General features: G+C 41.5%; 1 protein-coding gene across 9 annotated transcripts in view; it reads left to right on the top strand.

The window, feature by feature from the left end:
* Rbms3 (RNA binding motif single stranded interacting protein 3) overlaps window positions 1-19,675 on the top strand; it is a 680,800-nt gene that overhangs the window by 530,751 nt on the left and 130,374 nt on the right. For all 9 annotated transcript variants that reach the window (XR_004769778.1, XM_027415326.2, XM_027415321.2 and 6 more), the window contains exon 7: window positions 8,440-8,546. Coding sequence is in view for 8 of the 9 variants with exons in the window: in XM_027415326.2 (XP_027271127.1) it covers window positions 8,440-8,546 (107 nt within the window). In the remaining variant the exon portion in view is untranslated. The remainder of the gene's footprint in view (window positions 1-8,439; window positions 8,547-19,675) is intronic.

The following is a 19,675-nucleotide window of genomic DNA, read 5'->3' as shown; positions in this document are numbered from 1 at the left end:
CTGTGTTTGAATCACTCTGAATGGTGTTAAATATGTAAATCATGGCAAGATGCTATGGGTGAAGAGGGGACCGTGGGGATATATTTGTATGGCCAAATTGAGGAGTTTTATCCTGCATGTGTCTTATGCCTCCTAATCACTAGAAAATCATTCATGGCTTGCTGCTTTCCATGAACTGTCCCGCTCTGGAAAAAATGATCAACTCCATCTGAATATCTAGAACTTGAGGAGGACCATATCTTCTAAAAATTAAGATCTACTCTTAGGGTTTCTATTGCTGTGGAGATACCATGTCCATGGCAACACTTTTAAGGGAAAACATTTAGTTGGGGTGGCTCACTTACAGTTCAGAGGTTCAGTCCATTATCATCAAGGTGGGAAGCATGGCAGTGTGCAGACAGACATGGTGCTGGAGAAGGAGCTGAGAAGGAGCCATACCTCCTCATAGTGCCACTCAGTCTGGGAACCCTTCTCTTTCAAACCACCACAGTGTGTGTGTGTGTGTGTGTGTGTGTGTGTGTGTGTGTGTGTGTGTGTGTGTCTTTGTGCGTGCCATATGTTTTCAGGTTTCTATGGAGGCCAGAAGAAAGCATCAGATTTTAAGAGGTCCTGGGAACCAAACGTGTACCCTGTACCAAGAGGAAGAAACATTCTTAACCACTGAACCATCTCTCCAGGCCCATCTTGTTAAAAATAACACATTTAAACTTTCGTTTTAATACTTAACTTTAAAAATCAATTCAGTAATTGTTTTAGCCAAGGCTGTTGATAGAGGAAAACTCAATATTTTATTAATGAACATAAATGCTATTTTCAGTGGCCTTAGCCTAATACCTTATGAAGATCTGCAATAGAACCACTCAAGAATGTCACCCTGTGAGAAACTTTAAAATTCAAATGTATTTCAATAGAAAGCTAAAAAAGCCTTACCCTGTGACTTCTAAATTTTCACTCTGTGCTCAAATTGTTCTTCTAAGGTTATTTTTTCCATTGAACAAAAGAACTAAAAAAACCTCAAAGGAGATTTAAAAACCAGAATTTTGTGGTCTCCATATATTTAACCCTTGGCAAAATAGGGCATTTGGTGTTCATCCGTAATTAAAAAGGAAAGATTTATTTTCATCCCCAAGTGTTTTGCCTGCTTGTGTTTCTGTGCACCATGCCCATGAGTGCTAACAGAGGCCAGAAGAGGGCATCAGATACATGGAACTGGAGTTATGGATGACTGTGAGCTGACACACAGGTGCTGGGAATCGAACCCAGGTCCTCTGGAAGAGCAGTCAGTTATCTTAACCACTGAGCAGATAAAAGAGTTTCTAGGGTTAACTAATCAATCATTCAAGGCCCTGTTTTTACTACAGGTATGACCTTCTAAGTCTAGATATCCCAAGGTACTACAGGAATTCCTTTAAATATGTATGTGTGAGCATGTAGAGATATGTTTGCACTTATACACATATGAATATATATATATATATATATATATATATATATATATATATATTAATGTGTGTGTGTGTGTGTGTGTGTGTGTGTGTGTGTGTGTGTGTGTTTGTTTCTTGTGTGTATATTCTGGGGGGCGAGGGTGTACTGTGAATGTGGATGGAGACTGGAAGTCAACCTTGAGTGTTGTTCCTCATGATCGCACCCATCTGACTTTTGTTACACAGTCTCTCACTGTCCTGGAACTGACCAGTTTTCTAGGATGCCAAGCTAGCAAGCCCTAGGAACCTGCCTTCTCCTTCTCCCCAGTACTAGGTTTACATGGTGCACACCATGCCTGACTCTTACACAAGTTATAAGGGTTGACCTCCAGTCCTCTTACATGCATTGCAAACATTTAAATGATGGAGCCATCTCCCTAGCTCTTTAATGCATATTTGTTAAATCAATGTACAGTGCACGTAAAGATATTTAATATATTGAAATTAGATTAAATTATGTAAATAAATTATAAACTTGTTTTAAAGAGAACAAACAAAAGCAGGAATTGTTTCTTTGGACAGAGAAAGGCTTCCTGGGACATGTCTGTAGAATAATTAGTGTTTGATATTTCACTGTGGGCCCTAGAGAAGGCAGCCCCCATTGCAAGCTATTGTTATGTGAAGAGTTAGATCCTCTACCTAATAGAAAGAGGCCCTTTGACGGTCTTGCATTTGTAATAGAACCCTTTGTAACCAAACAGTGAAAAAGTCAGCAATAACTAGAAATAAAACAAAACCACAGAGAGTTCCCAGTGCAACCTCTTGAGACATGAATAGTGAGCTACCCTGCTCATAGTGAGATGCAGCTTTGGCAGGTTTACAGTTCTGAAAAAACCTCACACTCTAGTAGCCAGAGAAGGATAAAATTAGTAATAGCCAGCAACAAGTAAAGCTGCTGAGGGCTCAGTGCAGCCTATCATGTTTCTACATACAATAGCCACCCAATCTACATCAGGAGAGGGCTATTAACACAAGTCTTATGACATTAAAGAAAAGCAGGATGGGGACAAGAGCAGAGGGCAGTGACAGTCTGTTGCTCCTCTCAGCATGAGATATCCAAGAGGACAATTTGATATTTGCTTGTGATATGCTGAATCACAGATATGAACTGCAGAACACCAAGACAGAGATCTGAACACAGGAAATCCTGTGTATGGGCCAATGCCAGCTTGTATGGGCACAGTGCACAAAGGTGTGGCAAGGAGCTTCCATACTTATCCTAAGGAAGGTTATAAGGCAGGAGTGTCCAGTGAGGACCTGTGGGCCTGGACTTCATGTCTCCAGATGGGTGCAGGACACTTAGCCACAACTAGTTTCTTCATGGAAGAAGTAAGATAAAGGACATTTGATTACTCCCAAAACTTGCCTTCATCGATGAGCACAGTGGTCAATGCAAAGAGAAAGGGCTTTGTAAACTTTAGCTATTGCCAGAATAAGCAAAGAACTTTGGTTATCAGAGACAAAAGTATGTCCCTTCCTTATATAACACTTCTGGACTAAAACAAACACTGTGTGAGCAGAAAGAAGTTTTTGAATCTTATGGGTGAAAAAGTTGTTCATTGGTTTGACAATGGAGATTATCACATGGGCTACACATAGGTCAGACTTGGGAATCACATGCTATGAACATGTACAGTTAGTTGTGTGTCAGTTAACTCGATGATGTTGGTTGTTTGTTTGATTGGTAGGGGGGTTGGCTTATTTATTTATTTATTTTGTCAGTAGACCAGCAAGTTGGCTCAGTGGTAAAAGTGCTTGCTGCAAAACCTAAAGACTTGGGTCCAATCCCTAGGACTCACGTGACTTTAGTTGCTAGAAAAGTGTTATACCTAACAAGCATATTGAGGTGACACTTGTTGTCATTGGAAACATGGCCCATTTCTTGGAGCAGAAAATGTAAGTTGCTTCTAGATTTGTGCACCTTGGTGAGGAATTTGTACCTGTGCCGATGAGAAGGTCGCATGTGAGCACTGCATCCCATTTAATGGATGAATGGGGCCAGAATCTCCAGAATGCCAAGGGAGCAAGCGTTCTGGAGAGGAACAGTTTTCCTCAGCATACACAGTTTCCAAATCTCTCGGGAAGTATTCTTACTCATCAGATACTGGGATTAGTGATTGCGTTTAGCTCTTAGCTTGGTCCTCTGGGGTGAATCGACACCAGTCAGGATCAAAGGCAGAAGTGTCTGCAGATAACATGTTCAGTCTTTCCCTTGTGAGATCCGTGTTGTTTCACCCAAGTCCGATGCTCAGTAGATCACAATGAGAAAGCACATGGACTCCATGATCTATATAGGGCACCATGTGTGTTTAGGGATCTTATTCTCAGGGGATGCCCTCAACCTCTAGTACCTGCCTAAAATTGCTCCTTATAACAAATCCCACACATCTTCATTCATACATGAACCATATGCATTAGTCACTTTTCTGTTGTCATGGTAAAGCATGTGACCACTGAAACTTCTAGAAGAGTTTATTTGCACTTACGGTTCTAGCGGGTAAGTATCTGGCATGGCAGCCAGTGGCATTTAGGGCAGCAGGAGCAGGGAGGAGCTGTGAGCTCATATTTTCACACACAAGCAGGAAGCAGGAGGAGCATGCACACTGGGAACGGCATGTGTCTTTAAACTCCCAAAGCTCACCCTCAGCGATGTACTTCCTCCAACCAGGCAACGTCACCCTGCATCCTACTTCCAAATAGCACTACCAACTGAAAACCAAGTGTTCAAATATTTGAGCCTATGGGGGACATTCTCATTTAAACCACAACACATAGTAAGATATTAACAACAATCACAAAGAAAATGAAAAAAAGTGTGATATTATACTGTCATGAAACTGGTGTGGATGTGATTGCTCCCTCACACTGAAAACATTATACTGTGCCCATGTTTCTACTTTGTATGATACAAAATGTACTTGTAGCACAAAAAATAAAAGTCCCAGAGACTGATATTGGGGTTCAAGCCTCCAGCTGAACATCAGAAAAGCAAAGCAGCCAGACAGTAGCTCTCACTCTACCTCAGACTGAAAGATGATCTTGGCTCCGCCAAACCTCAGACTACTGCCTCTCCTTAGTGTGGCTGGAGAATCCTGAGACTGAGTTTCTTCCTATCCTCAATGTGGCTGGAGAGTGAATCCCTGATGTGACTATTGAAGACCCTTCTCCTATCTTTTATACTCCTCTGGTGCTGGGATTAAACATATGTGATCCCAGATGCTGAGATCATCTTTGTGTGAGCTATTTAGGACTAGCTCACTCTTGTGTAGATCTGGGTGGCCTTGGAGTCCTAGGATTAAAGGTGTGTGCCACCACCACCTCCTAGCTTCTGGCTGCTGTAATTTAAGGTGTGTATCACCACTGCCTGATCTCTGCATAGCTTGAGGCTGGCTTTGCTTTCTGAATCCTCAGGCAAGCTTTACTAAATCACAAGTAATAATAAATCACCACAGATACTATTGTATGAGAGATTTCTGTGGAGGTAAAACACACACACATACACACATTTACTCACTCAGAAAGGGAACCCATGAAAGACCAGAGTCACAATTGTAACGGTCGCATCTACTTGGTGAACCAATGCATTTGTATTTGCTGGTGTGAGTGTGAGTGAGGGTTTACTTACAGAAGACCTTAAGTAAAAGAAAAGGAAAAACAAAAGCAGCTGCCTTACCAAAAGGGCCAGCTGAACAAAGGAGACTACTGACAAAAGTTGCATCCTCACTCTGTACAGCTGCAAGCAGCTGGATGTCTGACTATCTCTGCTTGCTACAGCTCAGCTGGTAGAGCCTCCCCCCTCACCCATTGCCTCTCCAAACACTGTTTATTCCTTTGTAACTGCTGGGGACGGGCAGTATCTTCCACAGTTCTTTTCTCACAGACGTGTGAGATGAACCTGCCCCCACCCCCTTTCTGGAGAGACTATTTTGATTTGTAATAAATTATCATACAACAGTTCCTGCACTCATGTGGTAACATGAAGTACAGTAGACAATATGACTTCAGTGTATAGTTTGTTTTCATCTTTTAGTTATTCTAGAGCCTTTTGCTCCTTATATAGAAGAACCTAATGGCTTCCCTTCGGCAGTCAAGGGTTATCTGTACACAAGCACTGAATACCCTACAGAAGATTTGGTATGTACAGCAGGAGCTAAGGAGCTGCCAGGCCAGTAGCATATGCAATAGGAAATTCTGGATAAAGATGGACTCAGGTCCTGGGTAAGGTGAGGTGGGGTAGAATGGTTACAAAATTTCATCAAGTTTTCATAACATTGCAATATAAAACATGAGTTGATGCTGGGTGGTGGTGGCGTACGCCTTTAATCACAGCACTCAGGAGGCAGAGGCAGGTAGATCTCTGTGAGTTCGAGGCCAGCCTGGTCTACAGAGTGAGTTCCAGGACAGCCTCCAAAGCCACAGAGAAACCCTGTCTCAAAAAACCAAATAAAAGAAATGAGTTGATTGCTTCTGGATTGTACATTAATTAATTAATTAACTAATTAATTAATTAAAAGACAATATCTTATGTATACCAAGCAGACATCACACTTATTATGTAACCAAGAATGATGCTGAACTGATTTGCCTCCACCCTGCAGAGTGCTTGGATTACAAGCATAGGAACCTTGCCCAGTTTATGCAGTCCTAGGGACTGAACTTGGGGCCTTATGCATGCAACACAAGGTGTCTACTACACCATCACACAGGCAGTCAATATTTTTGAACCACACTTGATCCCTAATAACTAAAACTGTGGAAAGTGGCATTGGAAAGAAGGAGAACCACCCTATGATGGTGTATGTTCTATATAGGTAGGAACCCCATCTTATCTTCCATTACTCTTCACCATTGGTGAGCCAGGTCTTTTTCTCTTTTTAGTCTGAAAAATAGATATCTACAACTAAGAATAGACTAAGGGGGGGACAAAATATCACTGTCCTTTAGAGCCAAATTACTTTTAAATACTTATTTGTAGACTCATATTTGTGTGTAGCCTATTTGTAGATGCTGGCTTGCCTGTATTCTTTCTCCACTATTGATTTTTGGGACAATTAGAATTGTCTTCAAACTTGAAAATGCCCAGGGACACAATTAATATTTAGTTGAGTTCATATTCTCAGATGACAAGGGGAGTAGGTGATTTATTTTGGTTAATTATGAGCCTACAAAATAATATTTGGTTTACTCCAACACACACCAATTAACCTTCTCAGCCTTCTCAATGTATTCACCAAGTTTGCTGGGTCAATGTGACTTTCTCTTCAGACATGTAGGGATGTTCAGGCAGTCACCAATTGTCAACACATAGTGTTGCTTTATTGGGTTTTGAGAAAGACATTTTGTAGTGCTGTTGTTGGAAAAGACATTCTAATATACTTTAATTTTGATCACATTCTTCAAGGAAATGTGTTTACTAAAGATGACCAGACCCCTATAGTCATTGTAATTAATCAGATAAAAGCATGCATAACCTTCTGTTACTGGAATCTAAGATTCACACTTCTACCCATCTACCAAATAGCTTAGAGGCTGAAGTTATTAGAAACAGACAAGTTTACTCAGGGTCAACTCTTAGAAAACAAAGGATGTTTTTCTATATCAAATTCTTACCTTCCAGGGATTAGTGTTACTTCTGTGGGAGGAAGCGGGTATGGGGAGACAGGGGCAGGAAGCCTTTTATAGGGTCTTGGTCTTCAAGGTACCCCTCCACCTCTTTCTCTTCTTCTTGGATTTGGACCTGGCTCCTGAGTTTCTGTGGGCAACCTCTGTGTTTTCTCTTCAGACAAATGCAGCCCTTTCTCCACATCAGTTCTCTGAGCTGAGGAGGACTTGGGGAGAACTCTTTTAAGGGATGAGTCCTTAGCAGTTTAGAGGTAGGAGGAGGGAAGAGCCAAAAGCCGGCCCCTCCTGGGAGCTGCCCTGACACACTTGGTGATAGTTTATCAGATTTTTCACTTGGTGTCCCGACAGTCAGACTCCCCTGGCTTCTCATTAACTTTTACTGGGAAACTGAAGGGTGGGAAGCTTGAGAGGAGGGGCCACTTAGAGCATCTGTGAAGTTATAGAGGATTAGTGAGAAAATGAAGTGAATGTGGCTGCTATTTAGCAAATATCTCCCTTTTTTGGCAAGCAGCTCCCAGAATCCTCTTTCTGTTTTACCACATGAAGATGCTGGTTATGAAACTACAAGACCTGTAGCCTAGAGAAATGGAGCAGCACACACCACACACCCTGGACCCTTCCATCTGGGGCAGGGAGTTAAGAGGCTATGCTGTGACCTTGCAGCCCTACTCATTACCTGACTCCTTGGCAAATAGGCTTTGTCAAATTAAATCACGTGGTATAAACCATTGCACCCATTCCTGGAAACATTCAAACGCCAGAATGTCCCTTCATTCAGGAGGATTTCTCTTCCCTTTAGGCCCCCTGTCATGTTGCCCCTATCCACTGCCTCTGGATTGAGAGTTCTCACACCTCAAAGCCCAAATCATGACCCTCCATTGTTGGCAAACCCTGTCTTCTAATGAAGTGTGTGTCTGAGTGTAACTTTGTGTCTGGTCCCTTCTCGAACCTGCTGCTCTGGTTTCTCAGAATTGAATTCTAGAGTTTGCATGGTGACAGCACAGCTGCCCCAGGAAGAGGTAACCACACACAAGTGCTGAGGATGCGTGTTCCTCATTACTCCAGAAGACTCACATCTTGGAGTCAAGTGTACATTCTACTCCAGCCATTTTTCCAGGAGTATATATTACAATCTCTTAAGGTCTGCCAGTACTTTTCTGAGGCCCAGCAATGGTTAGAACACCAGGCAGTGAAGCTGAGAGGAGAGAGGGCCAGAACCGAAATATTGCTTCAGAACACACGCATAACAAAAATCCACTGTGAGCTCAACTGGAATAATTAGCTATTTGCATGGAGCGTCTACTGATGTGGCTTCCCTTTCTTTTCTTTCCAGCCCCCAGTGAGCCCTTACTGTGCAAATTCGCTGATGGAGGGCAGAAGAAGAGACAGAATCAGAGCAAGTACACCCAGAATGGGAGGCCATGGCCCCGAGAAGGAGAGGTGAGTGCTGAGAACTGCTTGGGATTTGGGCAGCAGTCTCCCTCAAGAAATTGCCAAAGCAGACTTCCTGTGCCATGAAAAAAAATGAAGCCCCTGCCCAGGGAGATGGGTATCATGGATGCCCACATGTGTACAGGATTCTTTAAGTGTGGTTGAGGGAGACACCAGAGGTCCTGCTCTGTCATTGTCCATCCTATCCCTTGAGACAGAGTCTCTCACTGACTGGCCAGCTGTCAGCCAACAGTTCCTAGCAGTCATCTTGGGTCCATATAACCCTAACCCCGAGTGTGGGAATTACTTCATATGTGGCTGTGAGCAGCATTTTACATGGGTGCTGGGGATTCAAACTCAGGTCCCCACGAACACAGCAAGCACTCTTACCCACTGAGCCATGTCCCTGACCAGGGACTTTATTTTAGCCATCCATTTCTCCTCCTAGTACTAACCCTCAGTGAGCTGTGGCTCTATACCTGCTGGTCCTTGGGAATCAGTCCCCTTGGCTATTTATTTTTTAGAACAACAAGGAAAAGGTTCCTGGGCTTTTGTAGGTTTTTTTTTTTTTTCCTGTTCTCAAGGAAATGGGATAGAGTTGTTTGAATGACTGAATAAATGGCATTTTGTGCCAAAGCCATAATTTCAATAGGGGGGTTTGAGTATTTCTATTCCAAGCACCTGATTTGTCCATTTGTCATTTAGAAACCATCATAATTATGTGCCATCCATCGTATACTGTGAACACCGAGAGAGCTATTTTAAGAAAGGAAGGGGGCTGGGAGATTTCTCAGCAAATGCTTTCACCATTTTCTATTTTCTGAGGCTGTCTCGAGTGTTTCCATAAGGGTCTGAAAACACCTCTTAAATTGCATGGCTGTAGTCAAGTACTATATAATGTATGTCATTATAGTAAGAAGTAAATAAAATAAAACAATCATTGAGTATCAGAAGCCAATGGAAAAATGCAAGAGTCTTCATATTCTCTGTGTTAGAAAGGAAGCTGAGATTATGTTTTAATGAGGAAGTGGGGCGGTGGGGCGTCTCCATGTGCTGTGTCCCGGGAAGTGTTGAATACATCAGCAGGCAGGCCTGCTTACAGCCCCTGCTTTATTACGTTTGGCCCATACAAAGCATCCATAGTCTAAAAAGAGCCATTTGACCTTAAAATTTGATTAGGTAAAATGCTTGCTAATTAGGGAGATCTTTACACCAACCACATACTATAACCCAAACTCCATGGCTCTATAAGAAAATTTTGCTTTAATTACAAACTTAATTTCCTATAGGAAGAATCCATAAGGCCACTAAGGGCAGTTCTAGGAAGCTCACATGTTTTGGTATCAATGCAAAAACAAAACAAGCAAACTAATATAGCTCTCACCACAGAGATAAATAGAGATTGTTGATTGCCAACTGTAAGTGAGTGTGGCCTGGGAACATTGATTCTGATGACTTCACTGTCCATGCCCCAGTGTAACAACAGCTTCCTAGGGTTCTAATAGCAGAACAATTGAAGATATAGATCATGGCAATTTTAAAATAAATTGTGGGGAACATGAGTTCAGTGAGTTACAGCAAAGCAGGAAGCCTTTGTTATATGTCTGAGATGCTATCTCACGGCATTGGTAGAACCTAGAGGCTCTGGTTATACATTCTGGAAGGATTTTCCCTGAATGAGGTGGCTAAAGAAAATTTGATAACTTGACCTTTGGCCTACCACATACCATCTCTCTCTAGTCAAGCATGGGCTCTCCCCCACACCACCCCACCCCACCCCAAAACTTCAGTTCATCAGAAATTAAATGAACAAATATAAAATAAGCAGAGCTGTCACATGCTGCTTTATACAGAAGTAGGACTTTGGGGACAGTACCCTACAGGTACTACCGTGTGAGGACACTGTAAGGCTAAGCATATGACCCACAACCCCTTAGAATGTGTTTTCAGTGTTTGAGATTTAAGGTCTATAGTTTTTTTTTTCAGCTAAACTATGAAAATTAGGAGACTATAATGAATGTATCTATGACCAAGAAATATATATTCCAAATTCTATAGACATGTTGAAAATGCATGGCATGCTCTTGAGACACGATTACTATATATGTTGATTTCAAGAGTGAGGACATTAATTTGGTTATTAGCTTAGACACAACCAGAACAGTGACAGGGACTCGGGAGATGCTTAGCGGTTACATCTTTGCCATCCTAGTGTGAGGACCAGAGTTCAAATACTCAATTCCACATAACAATGCCAGGTGGCATGGTGGCCCACCTGTAATCCTAGCCTCAGAAGATGGAACTAGGGATCCCTAGAAATAACTGGCTGAGGAGACTGGACAGCTCCATGAGCTCTGAGCATAACTGAGCAACCCTATCTTAAAGAATATGATGGAAGAACAATTGGGGATGATTCCCAATGTCAACCTCAGACCTCAATGTGAGTATTCACAGCATAGGTGTACAAAGATGCACACACACACACACACACACACACACACACACCACATAAAATAACAACAGTGGATCACAGAATCTAGTATTCTATAGCTCTATTTCTATTCTTCCTTGTATTATATTTACTAGAGTACACTTGACAAATAAGCCCTGTAAAACAACATTTACATTAACTCATACACCTATAAAATTTAATAACATATGTGCTGACTTGAAGACATGGGTTTTTATTCATATTTAACACTTCCATATTGATTATCGCATAAAACCAGTAACATTCTCAAAATAAGTTCATACAGTTTTGTTAGTCCCCCATGGTACTACATGCCTTCTCTGCATTAGGACTATGACCACACTGACTGCATATATAAAAATCAATCAAAGCAGAGATTCTGGTTTGAAATATCAGGCAAACACACTGTCAGCCGGGCGTTGGTGGCACACGCCTTTAGTCCCAGCACTTGGGAGGCAGAGGCAAGTGGATCTCTGTGAGTTCAAAGCCAGTCAGGTCTACAAGAGCTACTTCAAGGATAGGCTCCAAAGCTACACAGAGAAACCCTGTCCCAAAACACCAAAAAAAAAAAAAAAAAAAAAAAGAACATTGGCTGTTATCCTGTTGTCCCCCTTCATTCGTTTTCAAGACCAAGACGTGTAACTTTCTTCCAAGCCTTGTCTAATGTCTGTTCATTCTCGTGTTACTGTGACAAAATGCTTGTCAAAAGAGACTTAGAGGAGGGGTTCAGTCTCCTCACAGTTGAAGAATACAGTCCACCCTAGTGGGGAGGGAGGCATGCATCAACTGGTCACTTCACATGTGCAATCCGGAAGCAGAGTGAGATGCACTGGTGCTCACCTCGCTGTTATGATAGGTCTCTCCGTCTCAGTTAGCCCCAGCCAAGACACTGCCTTATAGTTGTGCCCACAGGTGTGTCTCCTAGGTGACTCTAGATCCTGTCAAGTTGCCATCACTCTCAAGTGCTAGGGTTGGCTCTCCTCACTGGCCAGTCACACCAAAGCTGGTATCACAGATTCTTGAGGGGATCCTTTATGTATTTATTTTTGTTTTTTTATTTATCATAGTCTATAAAATGATGATACACTTCTCAGTCAGTGTTGAGATGGCGCTGCTTCAGGGTGGTACCCACCTGTAATTGTAGTACTTCAGAAGCTGATGAGGAGGGTCATGAACTTGAGCTACGTCCTGTCTCAAATCTAGCAAAAATAGAGTCAGGTGTGATTGCCCTTCCAGAGGGGACTGAAGACAAGAGCGGACAGCAGAACAGTTCTTGCTCATGATTGTCTGACCCAAACTGGATGCCTTTTGACTTTGGCTTCTACTAGTCTATAATATTTCATTCTGGTGCAGCATATGTCCAGATTTATCATACCAAGCCCATAACATTACTCTCAGTCCCTCAGGGTAAGGAATGGACAAAATGGGGGAGGGACATTGTAATGATGATCCCATGCTGGTGTCCTGGCAGAGGAGGGGCATTCTAAAGCACAGATGCCTCTCCCAAGGCTCCCCTCCCTTTGGCTGTCAGACTACATTGCTTATGATTTGAAACTTTAGATTGGGAAGCCAAGTTTGAACCCCAAAGTAACAGTTGAAGGCATCTGTTCTGTGCCCATTGGAAGGAGTAGACCTGTGGTAGGGGGGTTCTTCTGGGCCCAGAGTCCTTGTGAACTTAAATGCAGCATTCAATAATCACTAGGCTTCTTTCTCTTTCATAAATGTGGACTTAAAAAATGTATTATGTAGCCAGGCGTTGGTGGCACGAACCTTTAATCCTAGCACTTGGGAGGTAGAGGCAGGCAGATTGCTGAGTTCGAGGCCAGCCTGGTCTCCAGAACTAGTGCCAGGATAGGCTCCAAAAGCTACACAGAGAAACCCTGTCTCGGAAAAAAAAAAAAAAAAAAAAAAAAAAAAAAAAACACCACCACCAACAAAATGTATTATGTATACTCATTATGCATAACCCTGTGTTATATATGGATATTTTCACACAAGTATATGTGTGCAGTGCCCCCTCCATGCCCCCTTTCCCTTACTATCCCCTACCCACAAATGGGGACTGCTTAAGGTGGAATACCTAGAGGTAGAGAGATGGCTCATATATAAACTGGGTGGGTGTAGCAGGCAGCTGGAACCCCAATGCTGTAGAGGGAGGGGGTGAAGGGAGGTCTGACTTAGCCAGAGTAACAGAAGCATCAAGTTCTGCCCCCAGTATGTGATCCTGCCTCAGTAGATAAAAGAAGAAAACTGTCAAGGAACTCACCAGAAATCCTCCTCTAGCCTCTGCATGTGGACAGAAGTTTCTGTTCAGCTAGGTCACGCAGCTGTTTAGTCCCAAATAAACACACAGAGGCTTATACTAATTATAAATTGGCTCAGGCTTCTTATTGGCTAGCTCTCTTTTATTATTAACCCATAACTATTCATCTGTGTATCTCCACAGGGCCTTATCTTACCAGAGAGTGCCCAAGCATCCTACCTTCCTGGTAGTTATATGGTGTCTCCTTAGTGACTCACTCTCTGCATTCCTCTTCCCTAAGTTTTCCTAGTCTGGTTGTCCCACCTGTACTTCCAGCCTGGCTACATCCTGCCTGTCCATTGGCTGAAACAGCATTATTCATCAACCAATGAGAGAAATATATTCACAGGATACAGAAGGACATCCTCCATCATCTGTATGCACACATATGTACATTCACACATGAAAATACATACATGTGTGCAACACACACACATATACATAAAGATGAAATGCATATCCTATCTTCCTAAGGCATGGACTTGGAAAAAGGAAACAATAGCAAAAAAATTCAAAACCTTGTATCTATAACAGAGAATAGAAACAGTGGTGATAACCTGAGTCCAGTATAGGAAAGACCATTTAATCCCACAACTAAGTCTTCATGTCTATCTTCTGGTTTTGTATCATGGTTTTCTATAAATTACAAAGAAGACCATAGACACAGTGGGGAGGAAATTTGACCCTGCAAATGAGATTATTTTTCTGTGTTGATTTCTGTTCCTCAATATCTGTTGGAATGAAGGAAAATTACCGGTCTGGTAACAATAGAGAAAAAATGCCCATGCCCCCCAGCTCTTGAAAGTTAAGAAAAACTGATAAAGCAAAAAGAATTTCTGCTTGATGTTGCAAGCATTTTAGAGTTAAGCTAAATATGGAAAATGATAGGCTAATTAAAACTTCATTATTTAAAGCCTTTTTTCTTTGGGGCAACATTTTGATAGTTAATTAGCTCACATTGGTGAAATGCATTTATTTATAAAACCGTAAGACTGGGAACTTTGCATACAGAAATGGACACGTATAAGCAAGACTTTCAAATGTAAATGTATGCTAGTGGCCATGATTTTACATAAATGAAAAACACAGGGGGGCATTTTAAGCTATTATCTGATCTTGAAGAGATGCCTCAAATGCTAAATGGTTAAGGGATTGGGGCTCTTTGGCCTTTCACTAATCTACAGTTCTTTCTTTTTGTCATTTTAATTTTTTTAAATTTTTTCATACATTTTAAGCATGTTTTCATTTCCCCCAACCCCTCCCAGATCACCCCACATCACTACCTACCTACCCAGCTTGATGTAAATTTTATGCTTTCACAAACTTTGTTAATGCTTAGCTCAGTAGCAGTCGGCTAGATTTGTAAATCTGCTTCAACATCCAACCTGCTACTACACTCACACTACTTAGCCTTAAATACATGGAGAAAATCTGATTCATCTAAAGCACATTCTGAAGTCCTAGAAGGATGTAGATAACCCACAGTACTGGGGAAGTTTACAGCTGGCCCTAGGCTGACATCCAAACTCCTGCACTTGAGAAGGACTACGGTGTTCCTTGACTAATTGAAATGAAACGTACTTCTTGGTAAATGGTCACAGCTGCTTCTCTATTAGTGAAAATCACTTCCTGGTCAGCCCAAGAGCATCCTCTACCACTTCCCACAAGCAGGAGAAAACTGAGTGTTGACACTCATAGTAGGAGTTTCCCTGGACACAGCTCTAATGTTTGCGTTCCAATGGGCCAGTGTTTCTGATATATTCATGTCAAACTGTTTTTATGTCACTGTCAGCTAAAGGGTACTCCCTCTTTGCTGTGTAATGTCCCTGTCCCCGGGACTTGCTTTGCCCAAAGTGGAGGCCGTGTTCTAATGGCTAACTTCCAGGAGAACACTGCTCATCTTAATCTTAATGATGCAACTCCACAGATGGTCTGGAACCAGGAATGCTTCACATTAGTTCAAAAAGATGTCAGGAACATGAGAGCACATCCCAGAGAATTCACTTCTAGTGACTACTGAGGCCATGTTAGTCTCTGAACTCCACCCCAACTAGCAAGGATGTCTGGCTAAAAAGAGAAGATATTGATGACAAGATCAAAATCTGCTTGATAACAACCTAGAACTTCAGTGAAGGTAATTACACACTGAAATACTAACTCCTCCTACCACAACCTCACATGGGCACACACACAGAAAGAGACTTGTGAAATACACATATTTACAGCCTGGATTCAGCTATTTTGTAAAGATGATTGACTCAAATAAAAAGATGGGTAAGTTTCCACTACTCTGTGAGGGACACTCAGATTTTAAAATTTCTTTATGTTTTTTTTTTTTTTTTTTTTGTGAATGGCTTTGGGGTTTGTGTAAGGATTTTTAAATATAAATAAATGTTTATTTAAGTTAAAAAACACAATACTCTCTCACTAGATATTTACACTTAACTTTGTCATTAAATAGTGCAGATAGCATTCATTTTTAATAATATTATTTCTTACTGACTCAAAACACTATTGTTTTATATGATATTCCCAAACTTGAGGTTAATAGAATCAGCAAATGCCCTTGGTAACGATCCTATTGGAATTGACTTCCAAAAAAAATCACATTTTGGTCACAGACACAAATGAGAGACATGATAACTATATAAGAAGTAATTGAAGCATGAACTCAGATGTTTAGTGAAAAAAAATCAAGATTTTATTACAAAGGAAAACCAATAAAGTGACATTCCTTGTCTTTATCATATTTACAATTCTCTGACAGAGTCAATTTAAAAGCAATCAACAAAGAAAGACAGCATTTTCCCTCTAGTTGATGCTCTAAAGATATTTTTTCTTATTATGGAAATACTTAGAAAAATGATCTTCACAGTTTGGATACAAAAGTGAGCTGATGGAATTAATATTGTTAATAATCAACTCTCAGACTCCAGGAATAGTCTGAAGGGAAAATCAAATTAAGTTTTGGGTTGATTCAATGTAGGAATATTAAAGTTTGGAACTTCTAAACTATCTCACTTAAAGAATATGTTTTTTCAGTAAAGCTTGCTGTTAGGATGTGTTTTTTCTTTTGTTTTTGAGATTATAATATAATTACATCATTTCCCTCTTCCCTTTCCTCCTTCCAAACTCCCCCATATTCCCCTCCTTGCTCCCTTTCAAATTCATGTCCTCTTTTTTCATTAATTGTTTCATTAATTCATTAATTAATTATAGGGATATAATTCATTAATTATATCCCTAACTCTAACCTGCTCGGTGTGTATAACGTCACTGCTCTGTGTATTTTCAGGGCTGACCATTTGGTACTGGATAACCAATTGGTGTGCTCTCCCACTCTGAGGATTCCTTAGTTTCCTGTGTTATTTGTATAGGGTTGGCCACTGCCCCCTGACCCTCACTGCCACTCCTGTCCTCATTAGCATGTCTATTGTTGTCTTTGTTGTGCTCTGATTTAGGCAGTCACCTTGATAAGACTTTATGGGTGTAGCTTCTGACATTCCTAGGTGACACAGTCTCAGAGCAAACTCCCTATCCTCTGGCTCTTACAGTCTTCCTGCCCCTCTTCTTCCACTGTGACTCCTCAGCCATAAGTGCTTGAGTTGCTCTGTGGATGTAGCTGTTGCGACTGGGCTCCGCTACTCTACATTTTGATTGGCTGTGATTTTTCTGTAATGGTCTCTGTCTGTCGAACTGAGAGGTTTCCTTGATGAGAGGTGAGGACTATACTTATCAATGGGTATAAGGACAATTATTCAGAATGTAGTTAGGGATTTGACTGGTTTAGTAAAGTGATGGTGGTTTTAAGTTCTTCTCCAAGGTCAATGACTTCACTAGCTCTGGGTAATGGGCTAGGTTTCCAGCTCCAGGCATAGTTTCCCTCTTGTTGAGCCAGTCTTAAGTCCAGTTAGAGAGCCGTGGGTTACTATGCTACTACTGCACACTTTGGGTTATCTTGCCATCTTCGTCATGGTTTATAGGAATCATAGCTAAGTAGGACTGTTGGTTGCCTCTTCCTTTGGAAGCCTGCAAGGCGCCTTCTAGTACCAGGATAGCTGGTCCTCAGGAAGGAAACTTGCAAGTAGGCTTCAGCTCAGGGCCCTCTGGACCCTATATCTGAAGTACATGCTGTCTTCAGCAACAGAGACTTACCTTCTACTTCTGGAGCCAGGAGGTGGGGCAACTAAAGGCAATAACAATACCCTGTAGTGTTGCTGAGTCCCTTGGGCAGCCTGCCCCACAACTCAAAAGAAGGCTTCTCATGCCTGGTGTTGGGGTTTTAGTTAGGTTGTCTATGACCCTAGAGGGAACATTGTCAGCCCAGATGAGAAATTACATTTAAACTACATATGTATATTTATACACAGGCTTGCCTGCATTGTAGGTTTTTATCTTTTAGGTAGATAGCTATTTGTATGACTTTTCAGATAACCTTGCTTGAAGATATTAAAGTTTAATGCATTTTTACTAGCCCAAGATATAGGTCTATAAATGCAATGAATATTTATGAGTAAGCTTAGCTTCATAACACACACACATTCACACACATATACACACTCACACACACACACATACACACACACACACACACATATATACACACACACACATATATACACTCTCACACATAAACACACATACACGCATTACACATACATACACACACATACACACACACACACATTCACACACATACACACACACACACACACACACAGACACAGACACACACACATTCACACAAGTTTAGTCATTTGATTTAATCATTATCATTTAAGCAAAGGAATTTGTTATGACCAGGAACGCTGTATTATGTTGTCGGTTTCAGTGATGGCTGAGAATGCCATCTGTACTACATTTCTGTGACTCTGTTTATTCAAAGCTAGTATTAACAAGACTTCCCTTCCTTGGCAGTAAGTGGAGGAAGGCTACATAGCCTGTGTAGCCATCTGCATACTATTTTAGAATGTAAGGCCAGGACAAACACCCAGTCCCAAGACACTGAGTCATTACTCACTCTAAATCCATTTATGACTGAGAAAAAAAGTATCCTTTTAGATTTCAGTGACAGTCAGTGGCCATACCAATCACACAAGGCTACATCATATATTCAGATTTGCCAATGATTCATATTTCTCTTTGAGCTGTGCATTGACGTTTGGCTGGTTTGTGTCTGTTTTGAACAAAGGTGAATACAGGCAATCCTGACATCTCTGTGATCCACTTCAGCCTCATCCTTGTGACTACTTTCCTCTGTTGTTATTTATTCACTCAGTAGGTGCCACTTTGCTCCCCCCATCGGTGTAAGATGCAGGTACATAGTGTACCTATTCATAGCAAGAAACCACTCTAATGGCATCTTCCATGCTTGTTCTCATACTTTCTCAATCGTACATCTCTGCATAAAATATGTCCTTGTAAAAGAAGGCCAGGTCTTGTGGTACAGCCGCCTCATCATCAAAGCTACTGCAAATACATACATGGCCACCGAGCCCAAGGAAAGTTTCAAAGTGAGACCCTGCCTCAAAATAATGTGTAAAACAGGGCTTGGGAGACAGAGGAGTGGTGGAGCACTTGCCTAAAATGTATGAAACACTGGGCTCCATCCTCAGCTACAGGTTGAAAGTTGGTCTCGGGATAGCTTAGCACTGAAGAGCACTCTCTCTCTCTCTCTCTCTCTCTCTCTCTCTCTCTCTGTGTGTGTGTGTGTGTGTGTGTGTGTGTGTGTGTGTGTGTGTGTATACATGTACACATGCATGAGTTCAATGCAGGTACCCACAGAGACTTTGAGAAGGGGTAGGATCCCTTGGAGTCATTGTGAGCTCCTAGGAACAAAACCCAGGTTCTCTGCAAAATCAGCAAGAACATTTATTCTCAGATATACAGTGAACTCAAGGTCAGCTGGGGATACTTGAGACCCTGTCAAAGAAAAATAGAACACAATCCATACAAACTGAGTGGCATTAAAAAAAATGTCAAAGGATTGTCCATAATTAGGTTCAGATCTATAAAACTGAGACCAAAGTAAGAAAACAAGTCCAAAACAGTAATAAAAGTAACCAGAGTAGCAGCTCAGATCATTGTTCACAGCTGTATTGTTCCTAAATATTAACCATTTGTTTGAGTGCATCACGGAGACATTGATTCACACCTTTTTATAAACTGAAGAGTTTCTCACAATTGGAAAGGCCCATGTTGTCCTGTTCTTTGGAGGCCTCTCCTGCCCACATGTTGAGGCCCCCAGGGGAGCAGGGTTTGCAAACATCCTGAGCTTTGAGTGTGGCTACTCTGTGAAACCTCCATCCTTCTCTGAGATGGGTAGAATACTAATCCCTTGCAAATGTTACAGACTGAAGAGTATCG

This window comes from Cricetulus griseus, chromosome 4 (assembly GCF_003668045.3).
Source record: "Cricetulus griseus strain 17A/GY chromosome 4, alternate assembly CriGri-PICRH-1.0, whole genome shotgun sequence".
NCBI lineage: Eukaryota > Metazoa > Chordata > Mammalia > Rodentia > Cricetidae > Cricetulus > Cricetulus griseus.
The sequence above is the reverse complement of the archived record's forward strand: the minus strand, read 5'-3'. Positions and strand labels throughout refer to the sequence as shown.